Raw genomic sequence first — 27,371 nt, forward strand, 5'->3', positions numbered from 1 at the left:
TTTCTTATTTTTTTTGGCCGGTCGTCTCAAATTCATCTGATCTCTTATTACCTCAATTTTGGAAACTGCCCGCCACCGGCCCTCCGGGACCACACAGACAGGCTGAGGACAACTTTATGACCAAGATCTGAACAAGGTACGTTACACTGGCGCGATCTGGTGAAGGATGAGGGTCCTCGAATATGCCAGGGAGAGGGAAGAAATTATGCACATAAATGTTCAAAAAATCTTTACAGTCAGTTTCGGAAAAGTTTGAGATCTGAAAATTTCCAACAGATTAAAAGCAGTGGATATTTCAGATCCCTGTCAGGCTTAGAAATGTATCTTTTTCCACCCCTGCGGCGCTCTCCAGAAATCCGCTGCCTTGCTGGGAACACAGGTAACCACTCTCCCCGGTCAAGACTGCGTGTCCCGGCATGTACTTTTCCATCCCTCATCTTCCGGAGCCGCGGAGGGGCTCCTGAGTTAGGAAACTAGAATTTGCACTGTTTAAGGAAATGTATTCCGCACAGCCGCCTTCTTCCCCTTTTCCATCCTTTTCTTCTTTTTCCCACACACTTGATGTGGGGAGTAAAACCCTGGAACAGTCCAGCGTGTTTTACTTCCAAATGGGAAAACCCTCTTCTTACTTGTAATGCAAAGGGTTAAAGCGGTCGAGCTCCTAACTGGGACCCCAAAGAAGGAAGGTACTTCCCCGCCTTCCCGCGGCTACCGGCCTCGCTCGGCCACTCCCCCCTCTTTCTCCAGCCTCCCCTCCTTTGCACTCCCTGCACCCCATTGAAGTGTCAGGCTAGGTTTGTCCGGGCTCAGCCCGGCTCCGGAAGCCTTACTCAGGGCCGGGGGTCCCTGACGCCAGCGGTGGCTGTCCCAGACCTCAGCGGGAAGAGGGCGAGCATCCCTTCCCTCCGCTGCCGGCCCGCCCGCCGACTGCCCCGGGACAGGGCGTGCATGGGGACCGCGCGCGGCGCGGCGCGCCGGCAGCTGCACAGTCCTGGGAGCCAATTCCGACGTGGCACCGAGCACGCTGGAGCTTCTTTCCGCAGCTGCAGCTCGGGGCACGGCCGGGTGGGGGGTTTGGGGGCGCCGTCCCGAGCGTCCAGCCAGGGGGTGCGGGCGGAGGGCAGTGAGAGGCGTGGGTGAAGGTAGGGAGGCGAGCCGGAGAGGCTGGGTTGGGATGGATAATCAACACCTTGGGCGGAATTCGTCACGCTAGTTCCCGCCCAGCGTGAGCCAGGGCTCGACTTGGGACCCTGCGAACAGAGGGCGGGTCTGAAAGCAGGGTCTGTGTGAGGGCGAGAACCGGGAGGCGAGGGAGGCCTTTTCCTCTAGCCAAGGAAACGCAGCCGAGGGTAAACGGCGCTGAAAGGATAATTAAGGCTGGAAAGAGGAGCTGGGAGCGGAGGGGCGGTGCCTGGGGAGGAGGCTTTACAAGACCCGGCTCCTATTACACAGCCTTAGGTGCCAGCTTCCCCCCCACCCCCCACCCCCGGCCTCTCCCTCCGTCCCCCTAACGCCCGCGCTCAGCACTTGGACGCCCAGCCCTGCGCGCCTCCCCGGCGAGCGAGCTTCTAGGGCTGCGCTCCCAGAACGTGGTTGTAGGAACCCTGTCGCCCTTGCCTGCCCTGCTCTCCAGCCTTGGGGACCGTTGCTCCGGATGTCTTCTAAACAGCTGCCTAGAATCGCTATGCTCTTCCAACCCACGTGGGGACCTGGGATTGCCTCTGACGTCACGCCCCGGGGGGGGAGGTGTGACGCAATAGACAGAGAAGTCCTGATTGGTCACGAAGGGCTTCCCCCGAACTGGAGGCCTGAGTATATATAGACTCACAGCTCAGTGTTAAAGCGAGGGCAGTTGGTAGTTAGGTTTTGTTGACAAGTAAGGCGGTTGATAAAAGGGAGAAAGAATTTCCTGTCCACTGTGGATTTGGGTTTCTTTCTTTTTCCTTTCGCATACTTTTGACTGAAGAGAAGGCACATGATAATTTACCATCAGGTGTTAAAACGGGATTATAATTTTTTTAAAAAAGTCTCTTTAATAAAAATGTAAAAGGTCCACACATATTCAAACATGCCAATGATAAACGCTTTAAAATTAAAATGTGTATTTATATAGAATTGGATAAAACAAACATATGCCCATTTAAACCATTTGTAGATAACAATTGTAGATTTTATAGACTAGGGTTGAAAAGAAACATTCCAATGCGTGCAAGCTGACGCATTAATTATATTTTTACTGTTTTTTAAAAGGCGAAATAAGATTGATTACTCATAAAATCGAAGTAGTTTAATATTCACCATAATCCATCAAAGATTTTCCTAGTATTTATTGGCTATTTTACATTTTCAGTAAAAGTTTAACTCTTTAAAGGACCTATTTTAGTTTGTGCCTTATGCTGTGAATGCGTTTGCAATTTTGGAACAAATAACTTTAGAATTCTAAGTCAACATTTCTGGATTATAGGATTGCAAGTAGAATATCATCACTCATTCTTTTCTTTTTTTAATTTGTGTATTACCTGAGTTGAGTGAAGAGACAAATGTATTGTAGATGTACTGACAAACATTTATTATCTGAGTTGCTTATATTGCAGCCTAAAACTAAATTCTAACTTTACCAAAGAGAGTTACGCAGCTTACAGAAATTTAAGGTCTTAAAATCAGTGACTAGTATCAAAGATAGTCAGCTACCTTCCTGGAAAACAGGAATTGTGCAATGGGTAAATAAGAAACTGTTACTGGAAAGTAAGTCTGATTGTGTAGTTGTTTTTAAGTCTACAGAATAGCCCCACAATATTGAATTTCATCAGTACTTTTTCACACATGGTTTCCTTACCGGCTAAGATTTCTTTGAAAACTAATTTTTTCCTTCAATTTTTAAACATGCACCTTTCACTGTTACATTTATTTTCTATGATTGGCACTACGGGGAAAGTTCTTCACTATGGATCAGCATGAGATCCCCTTTGGCACAGTTATATTCCACAGTTTACATTTTTAATCTAAGAGTAAGTAGTCTGTTACATGATAAGCTTCCTGACTCTTGCATCATGTGGAGGGAATGAGTTAATGAAATTGGAGACTAGAGGGTAAACCCCACTGTCCCTTTCTGGGTTCTCCTTTTTTTATCCATACACACCCAGGCTGTGCTCCACTAAGAGGCTGCAAGGACAGAGCCAGTGGCAGCTGGCAGGACAGCTGAATGGGGGGACAGCTCCCTGTAGAAGAATCACTTCCATTACCCCAGTTTGGTTTTAATCCTTTCCTATCTAGCAGCAGTCTGCATAGAGTAAGTGTCATCCCATTGCACATTCCATAAGTTATTCAAGTTTATTGTCACCTATGTGGACATCATATATACTGCCTTGCCCACATTCTGGCAAAATGCTACTGACGTGAGTGAGTCAAAATAAATATAATGAGGTCATACTGTTAAATATTTTATTTAAATTAAAGAAGTGTTTATGAATGAATGTACCTTAAATGTATACATCTATACTGCACATTGAAATGAATAAGGTGCAGTCCCCATTTTAATGAAATTTATTGTGCCAAAAGTCTTTAAATAACCATAGTGTCTGGCACTATTTGACTCATAAGAAATGTAAAATAATAGCTGCTGTTGATCACATGTCTAACGCATCTCAGGCACTGAGTTAGGCACTGTCCATGTATTATACCTATCCCCCTACGCCACCCTCCCTCAAAGAAAACTAAATAAAGGAGCCTTGCCCAGAAAGAGCAAGCAGCTCGCTCAAAGTCACAGTGTTAGTAAGGAGTGTGGATGCAATTTAATCTAGGAAATAGTACATATAATGCCCTTGAAGGAGACATGCTGCCGCTGGGTTAGTCAAGTTTTATGAGGCTCAAATTGAGGCAAAATCATGTCTGATCTCAAGAGAGATCAGGAAAGATTTCATAAAGAGACTTGGCGTTTATGGTACATGCGGCTGCATAGGGTTTTGGCCCGTGAGCCGGTGGAGAAACAGAACTAAGTTTCCAAGGCAGTTCTTTCTGTACTTTCCCCTTTGTCACACTGAAGTCCTCACGAAGTTCAGGAACCCATAGGGCAGTTGGGAGAACTGGCATCCTAGGAGTAGTTGATCAGCATTGACGGTGTGCACGTGAAGAGAATCTGAAACTTCAAGGTCTGGATCCAGACACTGCTGTGGGAGACGAGGCCTTCGAAAGGCTTGTGGGCTAACCCTGAAAGCTGGGCTCCAGGGTCTCTGCTGGGATAACTGCCGTGGGGCTGGAGAGAAGGCCAACTTCAAAGCCCAGACATGGAAACCAGCATGCACTCTTTGCACAGGTCAAGCTTAGCTGCTGCTTCTTATCTCTGGACTCGGCATTCTGATTTCTGGACTTTTAAATCCATACTGACTCTGATCTGGGTGGGATTTACTTGGAAGAAGGCCTGCGTAACATCATTGGTTTTCTTGATCTAAGTAAGTGATCAAACATCCCTTAAACTTTAGCCTCTGACTTAGACTACTACATTAGTCATCCCGCCCTCTCATGCCCTAATTCATATGGACAAGTTAACATTTTCCTGAAAGGTATAGATTTCTAAATAAGGTAAGACTTTTTTTCTAAGTTTCACTTAGAACTTAAAATCGGGCATGAATGAATAAAAATGTATATGATTTTACTTAATACTTTATTTTTCTGTTAGGAGAAAAAGTGACCAGTTAATTTAAATCAGTTTAGTGCAGATATTGATATCTGTAATGCATAAGTGCAAACAATTGCTTAATAGAAGATTATCTTGAAGGATCATGCTGAAATATTTTTTTAAAAACAACCAAAAATGATAAAATGCAAAAGACTAATGTCCTAATGTTCTGATAAGATAGTGAAGGAGGAATGAGAAGTATCTGTTTTGAAAACTATTTGAGGAAATTTATGTCTGAGGGTATATTCTTAGAATTATTCACCTAGTTACACTACAGAAGCTTGTTAGCTGCCCCAAGGAATCCCCCACCTCCCTCCCCCCACAGTGAGAAAGAAAAAGACTAGCAGAATCAAGCTATTTTTTGAATTCTAAAACAAATATCTAAAGTCTCTTAGATATTTTCATTATCTTAAGTTAATTTCATTTGCTGAAGAAAGGATTCAACAAGTTAAGATTTAATTCTCGTTTGATTCTATTATTTAGGACTTAGGATAATAGAAAAAGAAATCAGAGACAATATAGGTTTTCTGTATTACTACTACTTAACAATGCAAACTTTAGTTTTTCCATTTCCCAGAAACTTGGAGGAAATCATTTCTCTCCAGAACAGTAAACTGGTAGCATTTCTCATATAGATAAGCTTTTTTTTTCTTTTTTCTTTTCTTTTTTTTTTTTTTGTGGCAGAGATAGAGAGAGTCAGAGAGAGGGACAGATAAGGATAGACAGACAGGAAGGGAGAGAGATGAGAAACATCAATTCTTTGTTGCGGCTCCTTAGTTATTCATTGATTGATTTCTCATATGTGCCTTGATGGGGGAGGGGGGTGGGCACAGCAGACCAAGTGACCCCTTGCTTAAGCCAGTGATCTTGGGCTCAAGATAGTGAGCCTTGCTCAAACTAGATAAGCCCGCGCTCAAGCTGGCGACCTCAGGGTTTCGAACCTGGGTCCTCCAAATCCCAGTTCGACACTCAATCCACTGTGCCACCACCTGGTCAGGCATATATATATATAAGCATATTTTTATTAAAAGATGTAATAAGGTTATAATGGTCAAGATCATAATCTCCAGGGTCAAATAATCCTTTGTGAGACTATTAGCTCCACCATTAAATAGTTGTGTATTTTTCTGAGCCTTAGTTTTCTAATCTATAAAATGGGGTAGGTAGTACCTCCCAGGTTTGCTGCAAAGATAAATAAAATGTATTAAAGTGCTTAGCAAGGTGCTTGGTATGTAGAAAGTGTTCAATAAATACTGACCATTATTATTTCAGAATATAGATGCAAGGACAATTTCCTAATCACATCATAATAGAATATTATATATTAAAATGCAATTTGTTGAAGCTAAAAACAAAATCAAAAACAGTTCACCCATTTTTCCTTTCCCCCCAACTCCTCAACCTCCCAACCTTTGTCAACCATCAGTCCGTTCTCTGTATCGAAGAGCTTGGTTTGTATTTATTTATTTACTTAACTTTTATTTGATTCCACATGTAAGAGAGGTCACACAGCATGTATCCTTCCCTGTCTGACCCATTTCACTCAGTACAATGCCCTTGAGGGCCATCCATGCTGACACAAATGGCAAGATTTCATTCCTTTTCATTTGTTTGTTTGTTTAATGGCTGAATAATATTTCATTATAGATAGAGCACACAGCAGTCTCTTTATCCACTCATCTATTGATGGACACTTAGGTTGTTTCCATATCTTGGCTGTATTAAATAATGCTGCAATGAACACGAGGGTGCATATGTCCTTTGATTTTTTTGTTTCCTTTTGTTTGCCTTGTCGAACTTTGTTTTCCGAAGGTATTCTAGCACTGGTCTGATACACCCCACCCCCAGCTGTTATCTTTAAATAGCTGAGCAAGAATTTATGGATTTTTTTTTTTTTTAACCTTGAATGGCTCAGCATATATTCATTGCCGCAAAGATTGGGAAGGGACCTGTGCCCAGTCAGCCTGCACTGGCTGCCTGAGTCCAGATGGACTTACTCATTTATGCAGAATGTATTACTGAGTACCTACTATGTGCCGAAATCTGTTCTTTGGTACAGCAATACACAGTTGATGGAGACCCACTTGTCCATATAGCCACAGTGTGTACATAGAGTGATTTAGAAAATCAAACAGGATCAGGGGAGACAGTGATGGGGAGTGCAGAGAGCAGGTTGGAGAAGTCAGTTCAGAAGGGAGTGGTAAGCTGGGGCCTCACAGAAGACATATCTTTGGGCTGAAGTCTGCAGCCTCTCCCAGATCCCAAACAAAAGGAGCACTTCGTGAAAGTTATTGGAGCTCACTTCACACCATACACTGGGACCATGAGAGCTGCTGTTATTCTCATGCGACATTTCCCCCCTGGTTACTACAAGGAGGTCAAGGGGCTGGAAAAGGCTCTGATAACCAATGACCTATAGAGTTCCACTTGGGGTATATGAGCTAACAGCAAGGCTTCTATCTGCTCTACAGGTGAAACCAATGGAAACAGCAGTGCCTTTCTTAGTGCCAACAGGACTTTGGTAACACTGTTATTGCATAGATGGAACAGTCAACTTCTTTTAGCCAACCTCATTCTGTGTCCCTTTTGGCTGTACCCACAGAGGAATGTATATGAGCCCAGGTATCTTCTTCAGGGGTCCCCAAACTTTTTATACAGGGGGCCAGTTCACTGTCCCTCAGACTGCTGGAGGGCCGCCACATACAGTGCTCCTCTCACTGACCACCAATGAAAGAGGTGCCCGTTCTGGAAGTGCGGTGGGGGCCGGATAAATAGCCTCAGGGGGCCGCATGAAGCCAGCGGGCCTTAGTTTAGGGACACCTATTCTAAGTAGTGGCTATGTTTGTATTTGAGTACACGTCAATTCCTCATTTTCCATAACAGCAGAAAAATAGTTTGCAGATTTCTTTTCTAATCTTTTCTTATATAACATGTTTTAATCAGCCAGAACAAAAGGATGCTGCCTGTCTTATTGTGAGGATTCAAATGTATTCCACAAATATATTGTGAGACTCTTCTAATCACTTGGCATCATGCCAACTGGGTGGCTCCTCCCCCTGGTTTTGTGTCTTTGAGTAAGTTACTTAAATACTCAGTCTTGGTTTTCTCGTCATATGTATAGTATGTTATTTGTAGCACAAGATTAACTACATATTTAACATTTAAAGTTATTGAGATTAAATAGGATCATGCTATTCAACAAAACAAAACTTGCCTCACTACCTAGAATCTAATAAATGTTAGCTAAGCTAACATTGATGCCAATACGATATTGATGAATTGAATTTACATCCATTCAGTTAGCACATATTCACTAAATAGCAATCCCAAGCTGGGTTGGTAGTCAGTACATATTTATAAAAAAATATAGCCCAGCCCTGGCCAGCTTGTCAGCCCGGCGTGTGGATGTCCCAGGTTCGATTCCTGGCCAGGGCACACAAGAGAAGTGTCCACCTGCTTCTCCACCCTTCTCCCTCTCCTTTCTCTCTCCCTCCTTCCCTCTCTCCTTCCCTCCCTCCCTCTCTCCCTCCCTCACCCTCCCACAGCCAAGGCTCCATTGTAGCAAAGTTGGCCCGAGCACTAAGGATGGCTCCATGGCTTCTGCCTTAGGCTCTAGAATGGCTCTGGTTGCAATGAAGCAATACCCCAGATGGGCAGAGCATCGCACCCTAGTGGGCGTGCCAAGTGGTTCCCACTTGGGTGCATGTGGGAGCCTGTCTCTCTGCTACCCTGCTTCTCACTTCAGAAAAATACAAAAAGAAAAGAAAAAGAAATACAGCCCAGGTTTATGTCCTTGGGGTACATTTGTGAAAATACACATTAAAAAGGAAATCTTGGCTTTGTGGAGCTTACATTATGGTGCATCAGGCCATTTTTAAACACTTGGTTTGGTTTAGAATTCTGAGAGAATAGTACTTAGTAAATAATTATTAAGTCCAATAGCAACTTAAAAAATAATGAATAGGCTAAAGTCTACTGGGCAAAAAAGAAAATAAAATCCAAGTTTTATATTTTAAATATTTATGAAAGGTAGAATTCTAAACCATCTTTCTATCCAGCAGTAAGCTCTTATGATCTAGAATGAAACTAACCAGATTTTCCCATTTAACAATAAAGCCATATGTCTGACAAGGAAAGTTTGCTTATGAAACGAGTATTTGAATTGGGGATTGTCTCAGAAAGTCTCACACATATGGTGCCCATATCTATGAAATCACCCAGGGGGAGTTATACAGAAACACATCCTGTGTGTCACTCCCTGAGATCAACGAATTCCCTCGGTAAAAGCTGGCTCTGAAATGTGCCTTTTGCCCTTTGGCCTGGACTGAGATATGCTGTGTGTGTCACAAGAGGCAACAGTGAGACACCTCGCAGAAATATTAAGGTTCAGGTCTAGCCACATTGCTGCAAGTTACCGGCAACTTTGCCCAGGCTTCAAAAGGACATTCTGTAGACTCCTATGATGTCAGACGGTGTTCCCACTTTTCAGCTGTGGCCAGCAGATGCTTTGCGAACACTCTGTCTACGTGTGCTGATAAAAGCAAGGAAAATGTGAATAATGGAAAAAGAATAGCAGGCAGTTCTTTTGCTGGCGAGGGTGATTTTAAACACAAGTGAAACACACACTTCAGCTTCTCCCTGGCAGAGGGTTTTAGTCCCCTTGAAATGTTTCACTCTTGTGAGAATGACTCACATCTTGGAAACGGACAAGTTCCAAGTCTGGTGCTCCCAGCACCTTTAGGCATTGGCTAATGCACCCTTTGGGAGTTTTAAGCATCCCAACAGCTGTTTTAATTAGCAAAGGATGCTGTGCTCTCTTGCTTTTCACTGAAAACTCCCCCATTCCCCAGCAGCTTGAACTCTTCATTTGTGTTGTGATTACCTTTATGAGGTTCACCTGTTACATATTACGGTGTCCTATATCAGTTCTAGCAGTAGAACCCACATTTGTTTGTTTTAGGTCCATTGTTAGCCGAATACTTGAAAATGTATTGCGTGTTTTGTTTTGTTTTTAAACACTTTTAAGAACACTTTGATTTTGCTTCTCAGTGCAGCCAGCCTGGTTCAGGGTCTTTGACAATTACTATCATCTGCATTTCACAAAGAAAAATTATGTCCACAGGCTCGAATCATGGTCTCGAGGCTGCATTGCATAACTGAGGTTATATCCTTAGGGTGAACTAAACTCAAAATTCAGAATGGGTAAACGAACTAAAACTTTAATTATTTTTTGATATCAAAGGACCCCAAAGCAGGTATTCCCAATTGGCAGCTGGCTCCTTCCATTTGGCAATTCAGGGGCCAAACTTCTTATATTGCACTCTACGATTCCCTAGGACCTTGTTGTTCTGATTATCAGCCTGTGGAAGGAAAAGAGGTTGCAGGAGGTCCACTCTCTCTTAGTGGGAGTGACCCATCTCCAATTTCCAAAGGCTGGAACACCGTGGCCACATCAGGCAGTCTGTTTTCCAAAGGAGAGGAACGCAATTGGTGAGCAGCCACACTCAAGTTTCCCAAAAGAATAATGGAGGTCCACTCAGGACCACCTCAGTGTATGACCACAGGCACTAGAAGGTGAATAGTGCCTTTTGGAGATGAGAGCAGTGTGGGGACTACATAACTAGTAGCAACCACAATAATAATACAAGATAATTAAATGCTATGTGGACATTCAATTTTAAGTCTTAATGTGCAATAGAAAAATAGATGGGATATCCAACAAGAGATTTTGCAGAGATGATAATTGCTTAGCCTAAGTTTCCACTTAAAATTTCCCGAGCTTTCAGAAACTAGTTGAATTAAACAAAAGATTAAGCATATAATTAAATAAAAACCCTGAAGTTGGTGCAAATGATTAAAGATGGGGACACTGCATTTATATCAATTCCTTATTAGAGTTCATTCTTAGAAGAGGATGAAAATAAGTTTCAGGGGAAAAAAAATGCTATTGTGATTTAGAATAAGAAACACACAATTTATCTTTGAATAATGAGGGGGTTAGGAGCACTTACCACCACTGTGGTAAAAAATCCCAGTATAATTTACATCGGCCCTTCACATTCATCTCCAATCAAAAATTATATATAAGTGGATACCCACACAGTTCAGACTATGTAGTCAAGGGGTCAAGCACATAGCTCCTATAATCCTTGAAATTTGCAGTGATCAGAGCCATAGATGTTTCTTTTGTTATGTTAATGAGGTGCTTTGGGGCAGCTAGGCTGGGGACCGGTTATGGGTGGAGCCAACCATGGGATTAGAGAATTGGAACTTCCAGTTCCACCCTTAGACCCCCAGGGATGGGGGAGGGTCTAGAGATTGAGTTAGTCAGCAATGGTTTATGTAATGAAGCTTCCATAAAAACCCTAAAGGCAGAGTGTTTGAAGTTCACCAGGTTGGTGATCTGGGGATGGTAGCAAACCCAGTGAGAGTTGGGAGGCTCCACCCCCTTCCCCCACCCATTGCCCTATGCATCTCTTTCCTCCAGCTGATCCGGAGTTACATCCTTTTGTAATCAACTGGTAATGTGGTGAGTAAATGGGTTTCCTGAGTTTGGTGAGCAGCTCTAGCAAATTAATCAAACCCAACAAGGGATCTTGGAAACCTACAGGCAACAACCTGACCGTGGGACTGGTATCTGAAGATGAGGTGGAGGGTGGAGGGCAGTCTTGTGGGACTGAACCCTTACCCTGTGTAATCTTTGACACTAGCTGGCAGATAGCAGAATGGCGTTAAATCGTAGGGCTGGTGAGTATTGTTTATTGGATGTGTGAGCAACCTCCTCCACACATTAGAATTAGGCTCAGAAACCCAAGAAGAGAAAAGAAATAAAAAGTCTACCAGGTGCCTCTTCTATGCCGTGAAGATGCTCTGGGCAACATTAGAGAAATGGTCCTCCTATATATACTCTAGTTGTTCCAAACCTTAACCAGGAGATACACAAGCTGTAGGGAGGAGTACAAAATTGGCTGTTAGGAACTGAAATGTGTTTCAGGTCTAATGTGTTACAACTTTTAGGAGGATCAGAAACTTACCTGATGAAATTGAGCATGACACTATTTCTTTAACTTAGGGCTCAGTTTACCAACATTTATTATGTGCTTACTGTGTTCAATAAGGTGCCCAATCCTCATCTGGCATTAGTGATGATGGGTAGAGGAGATGGCTATCGGAACAAAAGAATGCAATGGAGAATTACTAGAGGCTTTGATAGATGTCTGTGCAGGACACTGAGGCATAAACAATTTTTAAATAGAGACTTTGGAAATACTTGAGTCTAAACTTCCTCATTTAACAGATAAAAAACAAAACTGAGGTCCAGAGAGGTCAAGTGACCCTCTAAAGGTTGCACAGCCAGTTGATGAAAGAGCTAGTACTAGAGTCCAGGTGGGTGTCCTGATCTCCCAACCTCAGCTGGCCGTAAGGAAAGGGTGTGTGAGCCGAGCGATCTGCCCTAGAGATGAAAGGAAATGGCACATGAGCAATTCAGCCAAATCTCTTCTGGATTTGTCCCTAGTCTATATGGGGGTTAAGGAGAGAATGTGGGGTAGGTAGAAAGATGACCATGCTCGCAAGGAGATTTCGGACTCACACCTAGCTATGACCACGGACACAGAATGCAACCATAGACAAATGATTTAAAACACTAAAAATCATCTGTTAAGGTTTTCAAGAGGGTGATGCGCCATCATGTCATTAGATTCTTGAAACGGCCCTCTTAGATGTCCTAGAGGGCATCCTTACATTCTCATTACGCAGATGAACAAACTGAGGTGCAGAAAGTCACACAGCTGGATAGAGAGAACTGAATGCTTCTAGTCCGACACTCAGCCCATGATACCAGGTATATAACAGGTGCAGGGCGAGTCATTAATCAAGAGTATCTTTGATTATATTACAGATGCATTGTGAGAGGTTTCTATGTATCCTGAGAATAATTGGAACCACACTTTTCGGAGTCTCTCTCCTCCTTGGAATCACAGCTGCTTATATTGTTGGCTACCAGTTTATCCAAACAGATAATTACTACTTCTCCTTTGGACTGTATGGTGCCTTTTTAGCATCCCACCTCATCATTCAAAGCCTGTTTGCCTTTCTGGAGCACAGAAAAATGAAAAAATCCCTGGAAACCCCCATTAAGTTGAACAAGACGGTGGCTCTCTGCATCGCTGCGTATCAAGAAGATCCAGACTACTTACGGAAATGTTTGCAATCTGTGAAAAGGCTCACCTACCCTGGGATTAAAGTGGTCATGGTCATCGATGGGAACTCGGAAGATGACCTTTACATGATGGACATCTTCAGTGAAGTCATGGGCAGGGACAAATCCGCCACGTACATCTGGAAGAACAACTTTCACGAGAGGGGTCCCGGCGAGACGGAGGAGTCACATAAAGAAAGCTCCCAGCATGTCACCCAGTTGGTGTTGTCCAACAAAAGTATTTGCATCATGCAGAAATGGGGTGGAAAAAGAGAAGTCATGTACACGGCCTTCAGAGCGCTGGGACGGAGTGTGGATTATGTGCAGGTAGGTTTCCGAGTTCCTGCCAGGGCAAACATACATTCAAATAAAGCAGCTTTTGTATCTCTCCAGTCATATGCTTATAGCCCATCCTTGTCGCTTCTGAGCACAGTGCCCCTTTCAGTGCATTTGAAAACGGCATGACTGTTGAAAGCACATTTTGAAAGAGAGAGAGAGGGGGGAAAATAAAGTCTTGTAAAACTGTTAGGACTATCTATGAAAATGCTTAACTTGTGCAATGCTGTTGGTTGGAAATCAAGATTATTTTGAACAGGACACCCTTCCTTCTTTTCTCTCTCCTGCCCTTCTCCACCCCCCTTGGTTCTGCCAAGTCAAGTCCAGCGTCATTTTCCACACTCTTAAAATCTCCAGCCTTGTAAGAAAATAGTGTCTGCTGGGCAGAGGGTCTTGAGAAAAAAAATCTGCAGTCCCATAAGGAAGGCTATGTAAAAACGGTTTTCACGAAGACCGGGCGAAATGGGGGTGATGAGGACAATTTTGATTGAAAAGGAAGGGTAAGGAATTCAAAATTGAGACAGAGAAAAGAAAAAGAAGTAGGAAAAAAAGGGAGAAAAAAGAAAAACCTTCCCAGAGTAAAACCAAAGTAATGTTTATTTCACTCTCCAAACAGCATTACCTCACTCACTCCAACTTGACCTTTGAAAGCATTTGTGATGGTGTTTGCTTGCATGAAAATTAGGCTGTCTCGTTAATTTCCTGACTGCTCACTCTAGGGTTTCTCCTTTTTTTTCTTTAGGATGGTAGTAGGGTCCCTGTGAATGTGTAAGATGTAATTTTCTACGAATTCTTTAGTTAGATTTTGGCTATAACTGATACGGAGAAGGGAGGCATGTCTCAAGTTTAGGAAAAGTCACTGGCTGTAGAGTCAGTTGACAGAAATTCCCATTGCCTTGAACCTCACTTTTCTGCATAAATGAAACCAATCTCACAGAACTGTTGAGGCAATGATTTCACAATATAGAACTGAAGTGGACAAAAGTTACAAAGGTAGCGAATGATTGCTGTTAATATTATTTATTATGTAATCAATGTGGTCCTTAAAAAGTATAGCACCAGTCAATTACTAGGACTGTGTTCATTTTGCTTAATATCTGAAAAGTTTTGAAGCACTTCTTCAGTGGATACAAATCTGCATATTAATCTCTCCTTTAAGGGAGTTGATGGAGTTTCACCTGTTTTTCCTAATTTCTAGAACTTTCTGGAGTTCAGTTCTAGAATTAAGATAGTGTCAGCTAACTCAGGACATTTTTTTTCCTATTTACATACTGCAGCTTTAGGCCCAGATGAAGGATGAAATGGCCCATTTAAAGGAAGGGATGACTGAGAATTTGCATAAGATTTGAAAAATGATGCTCTGAGCCGAAAATGAGAAAACATCTGTTGATACTTTGCTTTTAATTATAGTTAAAACAATTGCTCCATTTGTCATTTCTAATCAAGCCATGATTGTGTGGGTTTTCTTCTTTTTTCTAAAAACCTGTTCCTCCCATATCCCCTTTTCCCATCATTCTTGTTTTGGATTTTGTTTGTATCCTTGACAACTTGACATTGTGCTTGTCCAGGAAAAAAAGAATATGAAATGGGAAATACTGGAGTAGGTTTGCTGCTAGAGCCCTAATGAGGCTGCAGAACTTGCCTCCCTTCGGCTGAAGCCCCTGGAGAGACTGTCTGAGCAGCTGATAACTGGGTCCTGAATCCTCCTGAGATTCTTAGACCATTCAAACTCAAAAAAGGGTAGAAAAAACACCTTATAGGATTCTGAAACCAGGTAATTCCATCTCACCACCCTTCATCAAATACCCCAATATTTAACCATGTGTGCCCCATAAAGATGGGAATGTCATAGGTTCAAACTAAGATACTATCAATCACCTAACACTCTGACTGACCAAGGGTTTGAGAGTTGCAGAAGAGAAGCCACAGAAAGACAGAGGAAAGGGGGTGGAGGATGTTGGCTGCTAAGCATTACAAGTGATTCACACCCGAACTTGGAGTTCAAGTTGATTAGAGAAGGAAGAAAGCAAGCAAAGTTTAGTGCTAATACACTAGAGAAAATAGGGTCTGGGGAAGAAACTATCTGTTCACATACTTGCTAACCTGGCTGGAGAACACTACTTACCTGTGCAAAGAACTGGCCAAATGGTTGGCTTCCAGTTGCAGCTGGGTCTTTGACACTGGTCAGTACTCATCACTGGATCTTGTATAGATAGATATCTTTCTTATTGCTCTCATAACCTATTATTTCATACTATCACCACCCTCCCAGCTCCCTACCCAAACTCCTCCCAGCTTAACTACTAACAGATGACCTTGCCTCCTACGAAAAGAGAAAAGCAAAAGTACTTATTCTGAATTCCATCCAGATCTTCTTTACTCTCTTCTGCTTACAGGTTCAAGGGTACCCAATCTTGCTTCCTATCTCCAGGTTAACCTTTCCACCCATACTCCTGGGCTATCTGGGTCAGCTCCCTCTGGTCTCCTCCAGAACAGGTTTTTATATCAACTACTACCTCTCCCTATCTCTCTCTCAGCTTTTATCTCTACTCCTCTCTCTGACTACTATCTCAGCCTTAAAGCCATTCAAATAACTTAACATTGACATGGAGCATGAAAGAAAGTAGTAGTCTAGGAGAAAGCCAGTGCAATAGCAAAGTCGCCTGTGATGCTACTGGCTGCTTTTTGGAAAAAATATGTTTGTTAAGGTGACTTTGTTTAGACATGCATTATAGTGCTGTTGACCCTGAATTCAATGCTACTGGCTCATATAGTGTATTTAAATACAAATAAAATGAGGTTAGGTATTCATCAGTAGACAAAAATGTTAGGGACCCAGAGGCTTGGAGCAATCGCTAATTGAGTGTTCACGGGAACTGTAGAACAGACGTGAGTAATGACAATCCACTCTGCATTATTTGACTGGTTCCTGTTCTGGTTTGGAAGCCTAAGCAACTGAAATATTCTGAGGGCCCCTGCTGAGAGTTAAACTGTTTGTCTCTTTGCGTCCTTCATTTTAGAGGATAAGATTAATAGCACATTGAACTATGTAGAAATGGGGAAATGTGAACTCTGGACTCAGCTCTGTTGCTGTGGGCCTCAGTTGGGAGAACAGCGCTCTCTGAGATCCCTCCATCTCAGGACTGTCACTCAGTTCCGTTTAATTGCTCTGACATTTCAATTTCTTTCTAGCAACACAGCAAGGTTGTAATCAAAACAAAGCAAAGAAAGGGGGAGTATCAAAATTTTCTTTTCATTTATCAGTCCTTATCATGTTTCTCACTTTAATCTACCCTTTCCCCCAAAGTTGGGTTCTTGAATGTGAACCATTTCTGTGCCACCATTAAGGGATTTCCTGATTACCAATATTTGATTGGTCCCTGTTCTGTATTTGGAATAAAGGTGGCTGAAGCCTTAGAGTTGACAACATTTGGTTTCTCATTTTTTCTCAGCTGGCTTGTCACTTTTGCTTTGCACCTTCTTCAACTTTTACTCATGTTTAAGCCATACTAAAAAGGAGACAGGCTTGACCTGTGGTGGCACAGTGGATAAAGCATTGACAGGAAGGCTGAGGTCGCTGGTTTGAAACCCCAGGCTTGCCGGGTCAAGGCACACAGGACAAGCAGCTACTTTGAGTTGATGCTTCCCGATCCTCCCCCCATTTCTCTCTTTCTCCACTCTCTAAAATCAATAAATAAAATCTGCAACAAGACTAACCAAATGACTCCTTTTTAAACCATAATGTTTTGAAAACATTTTAGACTGACCAAAGTTAAGAATTATTTTATAATATTTTGGGTAATTCATTCTACCCAAGGAAGTCATATCTTCCTAATTTAATTTAAAAAGAGCAACAACAACAACAAAAAGACCAAATTGCTTAGGTGTCTATAATGTAGGGACTTTCCACTGACTAGATTTGAGATTCTAGGCCATAAATCAAATTACTGTCTCCAAAGAAAGATTATCTTCCTTTTCCTTTGAGAGTATGCCCCCACCCCCACCATTGGCTAACTGATTAATTTTGAAGGGTCTTTTTTAGCTCTATGAAGTTCTTAGATTTTATGACTTTGTATTTGCTACTTCAACCAAGGCTAGTAAATTTAAATGTAGCTGTCTACTTTCTTGTAAATTCTATTTATCCAGAATCCAAATAAATACAAAATCAAGATTGTTTAAAAATGAAAGTAACACACAATATTTCTAAATTGGTTGTAATGTAATTAATGTCATATAATATAGGTTTTTGATTGACCTTTTAGATTATGAAAAAATTTTAATTTTGTACAATATTCTACTTTTGTGAAGGTTATTTACTTCTTGTTTCTTTGTTTTTTCCATTTTCTGCATGAACATGTTCTCACACAAATTACTGGTCATATTTACTCTTTTTTCACTGGACAATTTAGTTCTCAGGGTCTAGATGAAAAAATAAATAAATAAAATTCTGTCATATACATTGACGTGCTCCAAAACCAAAGACTATGTTTTTAAAATTTTTTTTAAATTTCTTGATTTTAGAGAAAGGAAGAAAGAGAGGGAGAGAGAGACAGGAATTCCTATCTGTCTGTTCCATTCTGTACCCTGACTGGGGACTGAAGCAGCAATCTCTGTGCTCTGGGACAATGTTCCAACCAACCAAGCCACCTGGCCAGGACTAGACTGTTTCTATTTTATGTAGTATCACAGTCAGCAGCCTCTATGTTAATGAAGAGACACCAAGTCAAGATGCAACAAATACTTTTGTAAGTTTCCACAGGTGTCCAGGGTCTCTACCCTTTGCTACATAATCACATTTCACACACTGTTCCCCAAAGGTACATTCCAGTTTCTAAACGCATCACAATCAGCTGAAAACTGCTCTCCGTTTTTTCTATTTCTTTTCCCTAGTTAACAACCAGTCTAAGGACTTTTACACTGACTGCTCAAGAATTCAACTTGCTTAATTTATGTTTATCGGGTATTGGACTAGACACTGGTTTCCTGATGCCTAAGTGAGTCATTGCTTTTTTTCAGTGATAATAAGAAGGACCCCTTTTTTATAAGACTCTAGTGTCTTTAGTTTGTGCCTCTGGTTTTGGTTTACCCCTTTTTAGTATATATTTTTCTTTTATTGAGCATTGACTATAAGCTAGCCAGTAAGTGCTTTATATACATTATCTAATTAGCCATTACAAGAAACATATGAGGTGGATGTGATTATCCATATTTTTCACATGAGGGATAGAGGCATAGGAAAGGGAAGTAAGGACTCTAAGTTTAAAGTTCAAGAAGCTCCAAGCTCTAGCTAAGGTAGTTCAGTTGATTAGCATCATCCAGATATGCCAAGGTTGCCGGTTTGATCCCTGGCCAGGGCACATACAAGAATCAACCAGTGAATGTATAGCTAGGTGAACAAAGAGTTGATGTTTCTCTCTCTCCCCTCCCTCTAAAATCAATAAAACAAATTTAAAAAAGAAGCTAGTTCAACTTTATATAACTGGTAAATGGTGGATTGGGACTTAGATCTGTTTGATTCAACATTTGCATAGTGCCTTTTTTCAGTAGTGTTTACTCTGGTATTTTACTGTTAGGATACCAGAAGGAAGCCAGGCACCATCTTGTGTTTGCTAGTAAATAACTACTTGTGAATTTTTGTTGTTGTCTGGTTTATCCCTTTTACTAGAGAAATCTGGGTGGGGGAGATGGACAGGGGTAGGGGGAGTGTTCCACTTACTTTGGGGGAAGTTGAGTAGCAGGGATCATGACCAAGGGTGAATTCCACACACTGTAGCAAAAAATTAGTCTCACTGGGTCAAGGTTAAGATGAAGAGTAAAGTTGAGAAAGGGTTGAGGCTTACAAGCAGGCAAAGGGTGAAGGCAGTAGCAACAAAAGGGGTCTTGATTTATTTTCAACCTGTTTCTTCATCGAAGGCAGCCGTAGCAGTTAAGATTTCCTCTTGCTGTGCAGCTCTGCGTGCCCTTTGGAGTGGAATGGGGCAGGCAGAGGCAGGACCCACCAGTCATTTTGAAGGGGAAAAGAAAAACACATTAAAAAAAATAGAAACATGGAGACTAGGCAATTTGGAAAGCGTTTGCTAGAATAAGCAATATTTCTGGAGGGGATTTTTATTTAAATTATAGTGAAGTAGATTAACTTTAAGATCAGTGAGAAAAGTTGGAATGGCCTTGCAGTCTAATAGCTTGTGTAACAGACTATAGACTCATAGTCTACAATTAATTATTAGAGCTCATCCCAGACACCTAAGGGATTCTCGAGATGTAATCAATTCCCAAGTTCCTTTAAGAGATTCTCTCTACTGAGCCATCTATTTGTGCTAAGGATCCTGATGATTCTGGAGGACTCAAGACTTAATTGAAGCTTCTGTATTCTGAGGCCATTTCCTCTTAAAATTAGCAAATCTTGGGCTAAAGAAAAAGAATCTAATTTATTGATGTTGTCACTTGTTATGCTGTTCTGCAGTGACTGTTATTTATAACATGGAGACAGAGGCGACCTTTAAGAAAAATCTACAAGAATTAAAACTGGGGCTTAGAACATACTGAATCTCAACTTGTGACTAGTATTGTGTTCCTTTTATTTTAGGAAAGAGAACCCTCCCCGCTGCAACCTATTACTTCAGTCCCAAGGCAAACTTTGCTTGTAAACTCCTGGTAGTAAATATTGGGCTTTCTAGGCCATGTGGTCTCTGTTGCGACCATTCAGCCTTGCTGGGTTAGTGTGAAAGCAGCGATAGACAACATAAAAACGAATGAGCACGCCTGGGTTCCAATACAACTTTATTTACGGACATGAAAACTTGAATTTCACGTGACTTCCATGTGTTACAAAATATTTAAAAAAAATTTTTCAACTAATTTATAAAGGTAAAAAACCATTTTTAGCCCATAGATCCTATCAAAAGAGGTAGCAGGCTGGCCTCAGCCTACAGACCTTAGTTAGCGACCTCCTGTTCTAGATAGGAAAGGGGAAGCTTTAACTCTTGGCTGAAATAGTGAAGGAAGAAAAAAGATGGTCTCCTGCACTTGAGTTGATGGTTTTGTGGTTAAAAATGAGGTGGCTCAATCCTTCCAATAGTCTTTTTTTTGTCTTGACATTTCCCACTCATTTTAGTCCAAATACAGTGACTTTGCTCCGCTTCCGCATGTCCTAGTGAGAAATCTTGTGACTAGTGATTCTGTGGTTGCAACAAATTACAGAGAGACATTCAGTGTGGACATGAAGACGTTTTGATTTGTGCTCTGATAGCTTCTGGTGAGCGCATCATGTCCCGGTAGGCTTTCTCCACGTGAGATTAACCGCTGCGTGTGTGCTGGCCCTTGTCCTCCCCACCGCTTCTAGCCTAGAGCTAGATAGCCAGCCAACATTCATGAAATTATGTACTTGTTATTAATGAGGGAGGAGCCATGTGGAAATCCTGTTCCTACCATACTGATCACACTCTTTACACACTGAAAAAATAAATACTGTGAGGTCTGTGAACATACATACTTTTACAGAATGTCATAGGTGGCGGTTTTCTAGTTGGCATTCTGTCACCAAATAGCATCCACAAATTGAACTCCTTAAAGCTCTTGCCCTACTATAATACACCGCTTTCCAAGGGATTTCTGAGAGCTGTTCCTTCCAAGCCATTTAAACTCACCGTACAAACAATCTCTTCTCAGAGAGCTCCTGGCACGTTGCTCTTGGAAACTGGGAGGGGCAGGGCCAATTTAAATGCGCGGAGCCTCAGAAGTTAGGTTTAAGGTTAGTCATTTGAAAGGGGCAGTTGCTTCAGTCTGCTTATGTTCCCAAGCAGGCGGAGTCACTTGAACATTAATTCTAGATTTTCCCCTTCCTGTTGTTTTTAAGTCTTATTTTAGCTTTCTGGTTTTACCTTTCCCAGCTTAAGTCAATAGAGGTGGGTGTGGCCCTGAATTCTCAGGATGCTGGATTCTAAAGGTGGACTGGACTTCAGCTTTCACTTGCTCTGCCCTCCCTACAGGCCTGCCCTTGTAGCCACAGACAAACCAGGAGAGGCAAGGCAGCACAGAGGTAACACACTGCCTCGGAGGAGTTTGTTTAGGCTTTTGGGGCTTGGGATGATTGGGTACAAGTCTAAGTATTAGTAAAAGCTTATTTTCTTCAATGAAAAATGAATGCCTTTCAGCTGCCTAAGTTTTTTTCCCCTAAAGTAAGTCAGACCATAGAATGTGATGAATAGAATGAATGAGTGGTTTTTATTAGAAAATGGATCCTTCTAAATAAAGTAAAATAAAGAATTCACAAGTTAACCCTAAGATTGCAATACTTTGATAAATCCATTGAAGTCATAAGTTCACTTTCTTTATGACTGTATACCCCCATTTACTCCCTTAAGAAATAACTTACAGTAATGCATTTAAATCGGTGTTTTCGCCAACGTTATTTCTTAGTATTTATTTTTAGAAAATAAAAAGCTGTTAGTAAAATTGGCAGTTTAAAAAATGTTGAGATTCCTTACCTAAATTACTTTGAAGTTTTTTGCTGTTGTCGTTTGACACTGGTACATCAAATCCCTACTAATTTTATGAGGTAGTCTGGAGAACTGTAAAGGTGTAGTTACTTTTGACGTGAATGAATTAACCTTGCTTAAATCCTTGAAGTACAGCCAGACTCGATGGCAAAATAAATAATGGGAATCGCAGATAACACCCAGCCTTTTCCGGCCATGTCATTTATTGTTTGAATGGGGATGCAGAACTGGTCGTTTCATCACATGTCCACTCTGATCATGTTATACTACTAAGACCCTGCTGCCTGAATACTACTTGGTATCAATCAGGAATGGAGAGGATGCCGCACATTTCCCACTGCGATTTTCTTTGATCATGAGAAAGAAGCTCCAGCCACAGGTATATAACCCACTTGTGAGAAAAGGTAGTTCCCTTTCCCGGCTGTCTCCACTCCTCTCTCTCTGAGAGAAACAACTTAATCTGACTGAGTATGGAAGCAGTAAGGGATAGCCCAACTCCTCCGCCCTCCTTGCTCCTGGGAGTGGGCGGTTGCCAAGGAGCATGCGCAGTGGCTGCAGGAAGATGCTGCCCCACTTCGATGCTATTTACTATAATCGATGACTCGGTCTTATACTGGGGAACATCATGATGATGCCTGTTATTCCACAGATAGAAGGCCTGTTCTCTGTATCAGCTTTATGGGTATACAGGTAATATTTTGGTTTCTCATCTCCCTTACTCTTTTTTATTTTCTAATGCGTTCAGAAATCAGGCTGCAAAAAAAGGACTGTTTATGACCCTGTCTACCAGGACCTTCCATGGAAATGTCTGTCAAGGGGTCACAGACAGAGACAAGTCTGAATAATCTTGAAGTCATCATGGTTTGGTTTCAGAATTGCTTTCTTTTCTTCTTCTTTTTTTTAATTTTATTTATTTATTTTTTACAGAGACAGAGAGTGAATCAGCGAGAGGGATAGACAGGGACAGACAGACAGGAACGGAGAGAGATGAGAAGCATCAATCATTAGTTTTTCATTGCGCGTTGCAACACCTTAGTTGTTCATTGATTGCTTTCTCATATGTGCCTTGACCGCGGGCCTTAAGCAGACCGAGTAACCCCTTGCTGGAGCCAGCGACCTTGGGTTCAAGCTGGTGAGCTTTGCTCAAACCAGATGAGCCCGCGCTCAAGCTGGCGACCTCGGGGTCTCCAACCTGGATCCTCCGCATCCCAGTCCGACACTCTATCCACTGCGCCACCGACTGGTCAGGCTCTTTTCTTCTTCTTTTGACCCATATAAGGATTGTTTGTTAGGACAATTAGCATTTCCAGAATGGCTTAAGATAATTTACATTTGCTTTTATATACAAAGAGCTAGATGCATACTTACTGTAGACTATAAAGGTGCTCTAAATGTCTTGCTAGTTCTCTTTCTCAAGCAATGTCATCTGCTAAGCCCAAGTCATGGATATCTTGCTTCAGAATTATACAACCGGCTGTAGGAGAATTTTTTCTTTTATTCATCATTTTAAATGGAGGGGGATAACTGTTAATATGCCTCCCTTTTAATACTGTCCTAGGAGTGTTCTTATCATCATTCAAATCTGAGGGACACGTTGCCTAAAAGCCTTATTTAAGGCAACTGGAAAAGAAATAAGACATTGAGAGTAACCAACCCAAGATATTTTACAAGTCCTGGAAAACTTGGACAAGTCCTAGAAAAGCTGGAATGAGACATTCATTACCGAAATCGGGAACATGTATGGCAAACTGGGATAAGCTGGCCACCCTATCAGATACCCTAGCGCATCACTTCAGCTGTTCTCTCCAGCAGTGTCTTTACCTTAAACGTTTAACTTGGTGGAAAACAAACCCTTTGTATTGGCCATTATTTAACAAACTCTGTCATCCCTGTGATATTGGCCTTGTGCCAATAAGGCTGAAGACATATATGCTCAGCTTTGACTGTATATAGCATAGTTATAGTTCTTTGTTTGCTTTAACTCATTTTCTTCTGTCTTTGCAGGTTTGTGATTCAGACACCATGCTTGACCCAGCCTCATCTGTGGAGATGGTAAAAGTTTTAGAAGAAGACCCCATGGTTGGAGGTGTCGGGGGAGATGTCCAGGTACACGTGGCTTCCCTTTGCCTGAGTCACATTCGTAGCACTCTGACTCACTCATTCACTGAATGTACATTTACTCCACCTCAAATTCTGAGCCAGGAATTATACATTAGAATGTACCTTAGACTCAGTTTACTGCCTCTTTTGTCTAATTGAAAAGTTTTAAGATTTCTTCAGTTAAGCCTGGGATATAATCCATGTCTGTAATGGCTGATAAATTCTGTTTGGGGGCCATAACTTAATGTTCTGGTAAAATCTGATGTTGGGAGTTCACTTACTTGCAAATGTACTAAAGTATGGCAGGAGATGGATACCTATGTCTTTAAAAGCTGACCAGTATGTGGTTGATCAAAAAATCCAAATTGGAAAACAAAGAAAGAGAAGAAACAGCAACTTAAATTTATACTAGTGAGAAAGGCAAAGGTATAATTAATTAATAATTGGGTTTTCCAATTATTTATTTATTTTCTAATTATTTAGCTCACATGGTTTGCTATCAATGAAGAAACAATTAGTGAAATGGGTATTGGAATCGGAAAATGAATATGCAAAAAACAAGTGAAAATTAAAATGAGTTTTTTGCAAATGTAAGATTAGGTTTTAGCAAAACATGGGAGGCACATTGAAATGTTTTCCTTTCAGGTTTAGGTATTGTGTTGCTGGTCTAATCCATTTTGTATATTCGTGGTGATAGGGAGGCAAAGAAAATGTACTACAAAGGACAGAAAACTAACCTTGCGGATAAAAGGAAGCATGCAAAATCCAGATGAACACAGGGCAAAACTGAGACGGGAGAATTTAGAAACATCGCCAAGACGAAGCTGATAATTTTGAGTAGTCTTTTTACACAGAGCATTATTTCAGGATTCAGGCTTTGGAGGGAGGCCAAAGCAAACCCTTTTATCACTGGCTTTGCAAAATAGTAGGGGAGAGAAGGAAATTTTATAGCCATGAATTGGATGAGCTGGAAATTAACCAGAACAGGAGGCAATAGGACTTAAAAACCTTTAAATCCTAGATGGCATGGCAGGAAAAAGTGTCTGGAAGAAAAATTTGGGGACTGAACTAAAGCCTAAAAATAAAATCTCAATATTTTAATGAGAATGAGAACAAAAAGCATAGCAAAAGGAAGACAGGGAGTGATGATGGTAGAAAAAAAAATAGTTATCCTCAAAATCCCAAACACAGGCATACCTCTTATCAAATTAATCTAGTAATAAAGAATCCGAGCTAATAAAATATAATTCTGTCTAGAAGAGGAAGGAAGCCAAAATAGGAAAACAGAATAATGAACCTTACTCTATCTAGTAACCTCAGGACGGTACGAATTTTGTCGGTATTTTCAACTAAGGCTTAACTTTTTTATATTTTGTCCTTTTGCAGATTTTAAACAAGTATGATTCCTGGATCTCTTTCCTCAGCAGTGTGAGATACTGGATGGCTTTTAACATAGAGAGAGCCTGTCAGTCTTATTTTGGGTGTGTCCAATGCATTAGTGGACCTCTGGGAATGTACAGAAACTCGTTGCTGCACGAATTTGTGGAAGACTGGTACAATCAGGAATTTATGGGCAACCAATGCAGTTTTGGTGATGACCGGCATCTAACGAACCGAGTGCTGAGTCTGGGCTATGCAACAAAATACACAGCTCGATCCAAGTGCCTTACAGAAACACCTGTCGAGTATCTCAGATGGTTAAACCAGCAGACCCGTTGGAGCAAGTCATACTTCCGAGAGTGGCTGTACAACGCCATGTGGTTTCATAAACATCACTTGTGGATGACCTACGAAGCGGTTATCACTGGATTCTTCCCTTTCTTTCTCATTGCCACAGTCATCCAGCTCTTCTACCGGGGCAAAATTTGGAACATCCTCCTCTTCTTGTTAACTGTCCAGTTAGTAGGTCTCATCAAATCATCCTTCGCCAGCTGCCTTAGAGGAAATATCGTCATGGTCTTCATGTCCCTCTACTCAGTGTTGTACATGTCAAGTTTACTTCCCGCCAAGATGTTTGCAATTGCAACGATAAACAAAGCTGGGTGGGGCACATCTGGAAGGAAAACCATTGTTGTTAATTTCATAGGACTCATTCCAGTCTCGGTTTGGTTTACAATCCTCCTGGGTGGTGTGATTTTCACCATTTATAAGGAATCTAAAAAGCCATTCTCAGAATCCAAACAGACAGTTCTAATTGTTGGAACGTTGCTCTACGTATGCTATTGGGTTATGCTTTTGACTCTGTATGTGGTTCTCATCAACAAGTGTGGCAGGCGGAAGAAGGGACAACAGTATGACATGGTGCTTGACGTATGATCTCACATTGTTTGACGTTTGCAATTACACATGCAGACAAAAGCAAAACCTTAGTTCCTCGAGGGACTGTCCAGTATTGTGGCATCAATTAATGCTACCACAGGAGACATATCACTGCTGCTGGGACTTGAACAAAGACATTTCTATGGGTTTATTTTGATTCTGCCAAAGTAAAATGATACATCAACAAGGAGAAACTCAGATTTAACTTGTTATTTCTATGAAAATGGGAAGAATTCTTTGTTTATGCACTTTTTCCTTACTGTACATCCGCCTAACAGTGTTTTGCCCTATATACCTCACTAGCCATGCTTTATGTGGGTTATCAAGGAAGAAAAGGATTTTGGAAACTCAAGGAAAAGTTCTTACAACGTATACAACCTAACTTATGGACTGTGTTGATAGCTAATTTTTTTTTTTTTTAAAGAAAGGATTTTCTGTTTTAACTCTACCAAATGAAATGCCAAAGGAAAATTTAAAGGCCGTTGGCTGTGCTGTATTTTTATATAATTGTACTGTGTTTTAAAATTTTGTATGCCAATTTTTAAAACAAATTTTGCATAATCTATATTTTACTTCTCTGCCAAAATACACCTGTTCTTCCTTTAAAAAAATAAAATAAAAATAGGTTCTGAAAAAATTCCAACTTATAAAACCTGCCCAAAATGTGAAGCTTGGTTGACTGATGTTCTTCATGATAGAAAGAATAAAATGTTTCTCTCTCTCTCTTATCTTTTCAAATTGAACAGTTTATTTCTGTGAAAAAGTATTTAAAATGTCCAATATTTTAGCTTTTTGGGTTTTTTTTTTCATTTCTTTTAGAGAAGGCCAATATACCTGTCACACTTTGGGAGTAAAAATTCATACTTATGTGTACAAAAAAAAAGTAAATAATTGAAAATCAAGGCCAAAGGGGTAGAAAAGTGCAATTTTTTCGTAAATGAATAAAAGGGAATGCTAGTTTTCAAAAGAAGACACTGGGCATCCAGCACTGGACGTAACATGCGTATCAAAGGTGAATAATCGTTGGGAGATTCTGGCAGTGTTTTCCCAGGCTGAGTAAAATGGAAAGTGGAAAAGATTATCTGTATAATTTGCATAGATACAACGCAGTTCATCATTTGGTTCTGTGGCCTGAATTCACCAGATCTTGTCTCTACATTGCACATACTGTACCTGTCTTTCCAGCTTGCCCGTTCACTTTACGTGTCCATCTGAGGTTTCCACGGTTGAGTTGGATAAACTA

The 27,371-nt window shown here is 41.2% G+C and overlaps 1 protein-coding gene across 1 annotated transcript; it reads left to right on the forward strand.

The window, feature by feature from the left end:
* HAS2 (hyaluronan synthase 2) lies at positions 1-26,125 on the forward strand. Its single transcript, XM_066264622.1, has 4 exons — positions 1-136; positions 12,576-13,202; positions 23,714-23,815; positions 25,196-26,125. The coding sequence occupies exons 2-4, from the start codon at positions 12,576-12,578 to the stop codon at positions 26,123-26,125; spliced, it is 1,659 nt and encodes a 552-aa protein (XP_066120719.1). The 5' UTR covers positions 1-136.
* The last annotated feature ends 1,246 nt before the right edge of the window (positions 26,126-27,371 follow it).

The sequence above is a fragment of the Saccopteryx bilineata genome, chromosome 3 (assembly GCF_036850765.1).
Source record: "Saccopteryx bilineata isolate mSacBil1 chromosome 3, mSacBil1_pri_phased_curated, whole genome shotgun sequence".
Classification (NCBI taxonomy): domain Eukaryota; kingdom Metazoa; phylum Chordata; class Mammalia; order Chiroptera; family Emballonuridae; genus Saccopteryx; species Saccopteryx bilineata.

Excerpts from the sequence above, each read along its gene's own strand:
- HAS2 (XM_066264622.1), top strand. The coding sequence starts at position 12,576 with ATGCATTGTGAGAGGTTTCTATGTATCCTGAGAATAATTGGAACCACA. Across the intron at positions 13,203-23,713 it reads GGAGTGTGGATTATGTGCAG|GTTTGTGATTCAGACACCAT; the intron begins GTAGGTTTCCGA and ends CTGTCTTTGCAG. Across the intron at positions 23,816-25,195 it reads GTGTCGGGGGAGATGTCCAG|ATTTTAAACAAGTATGATTC; the intron begins GTACACGTGGCT and ends GTCCTTTTGCAG.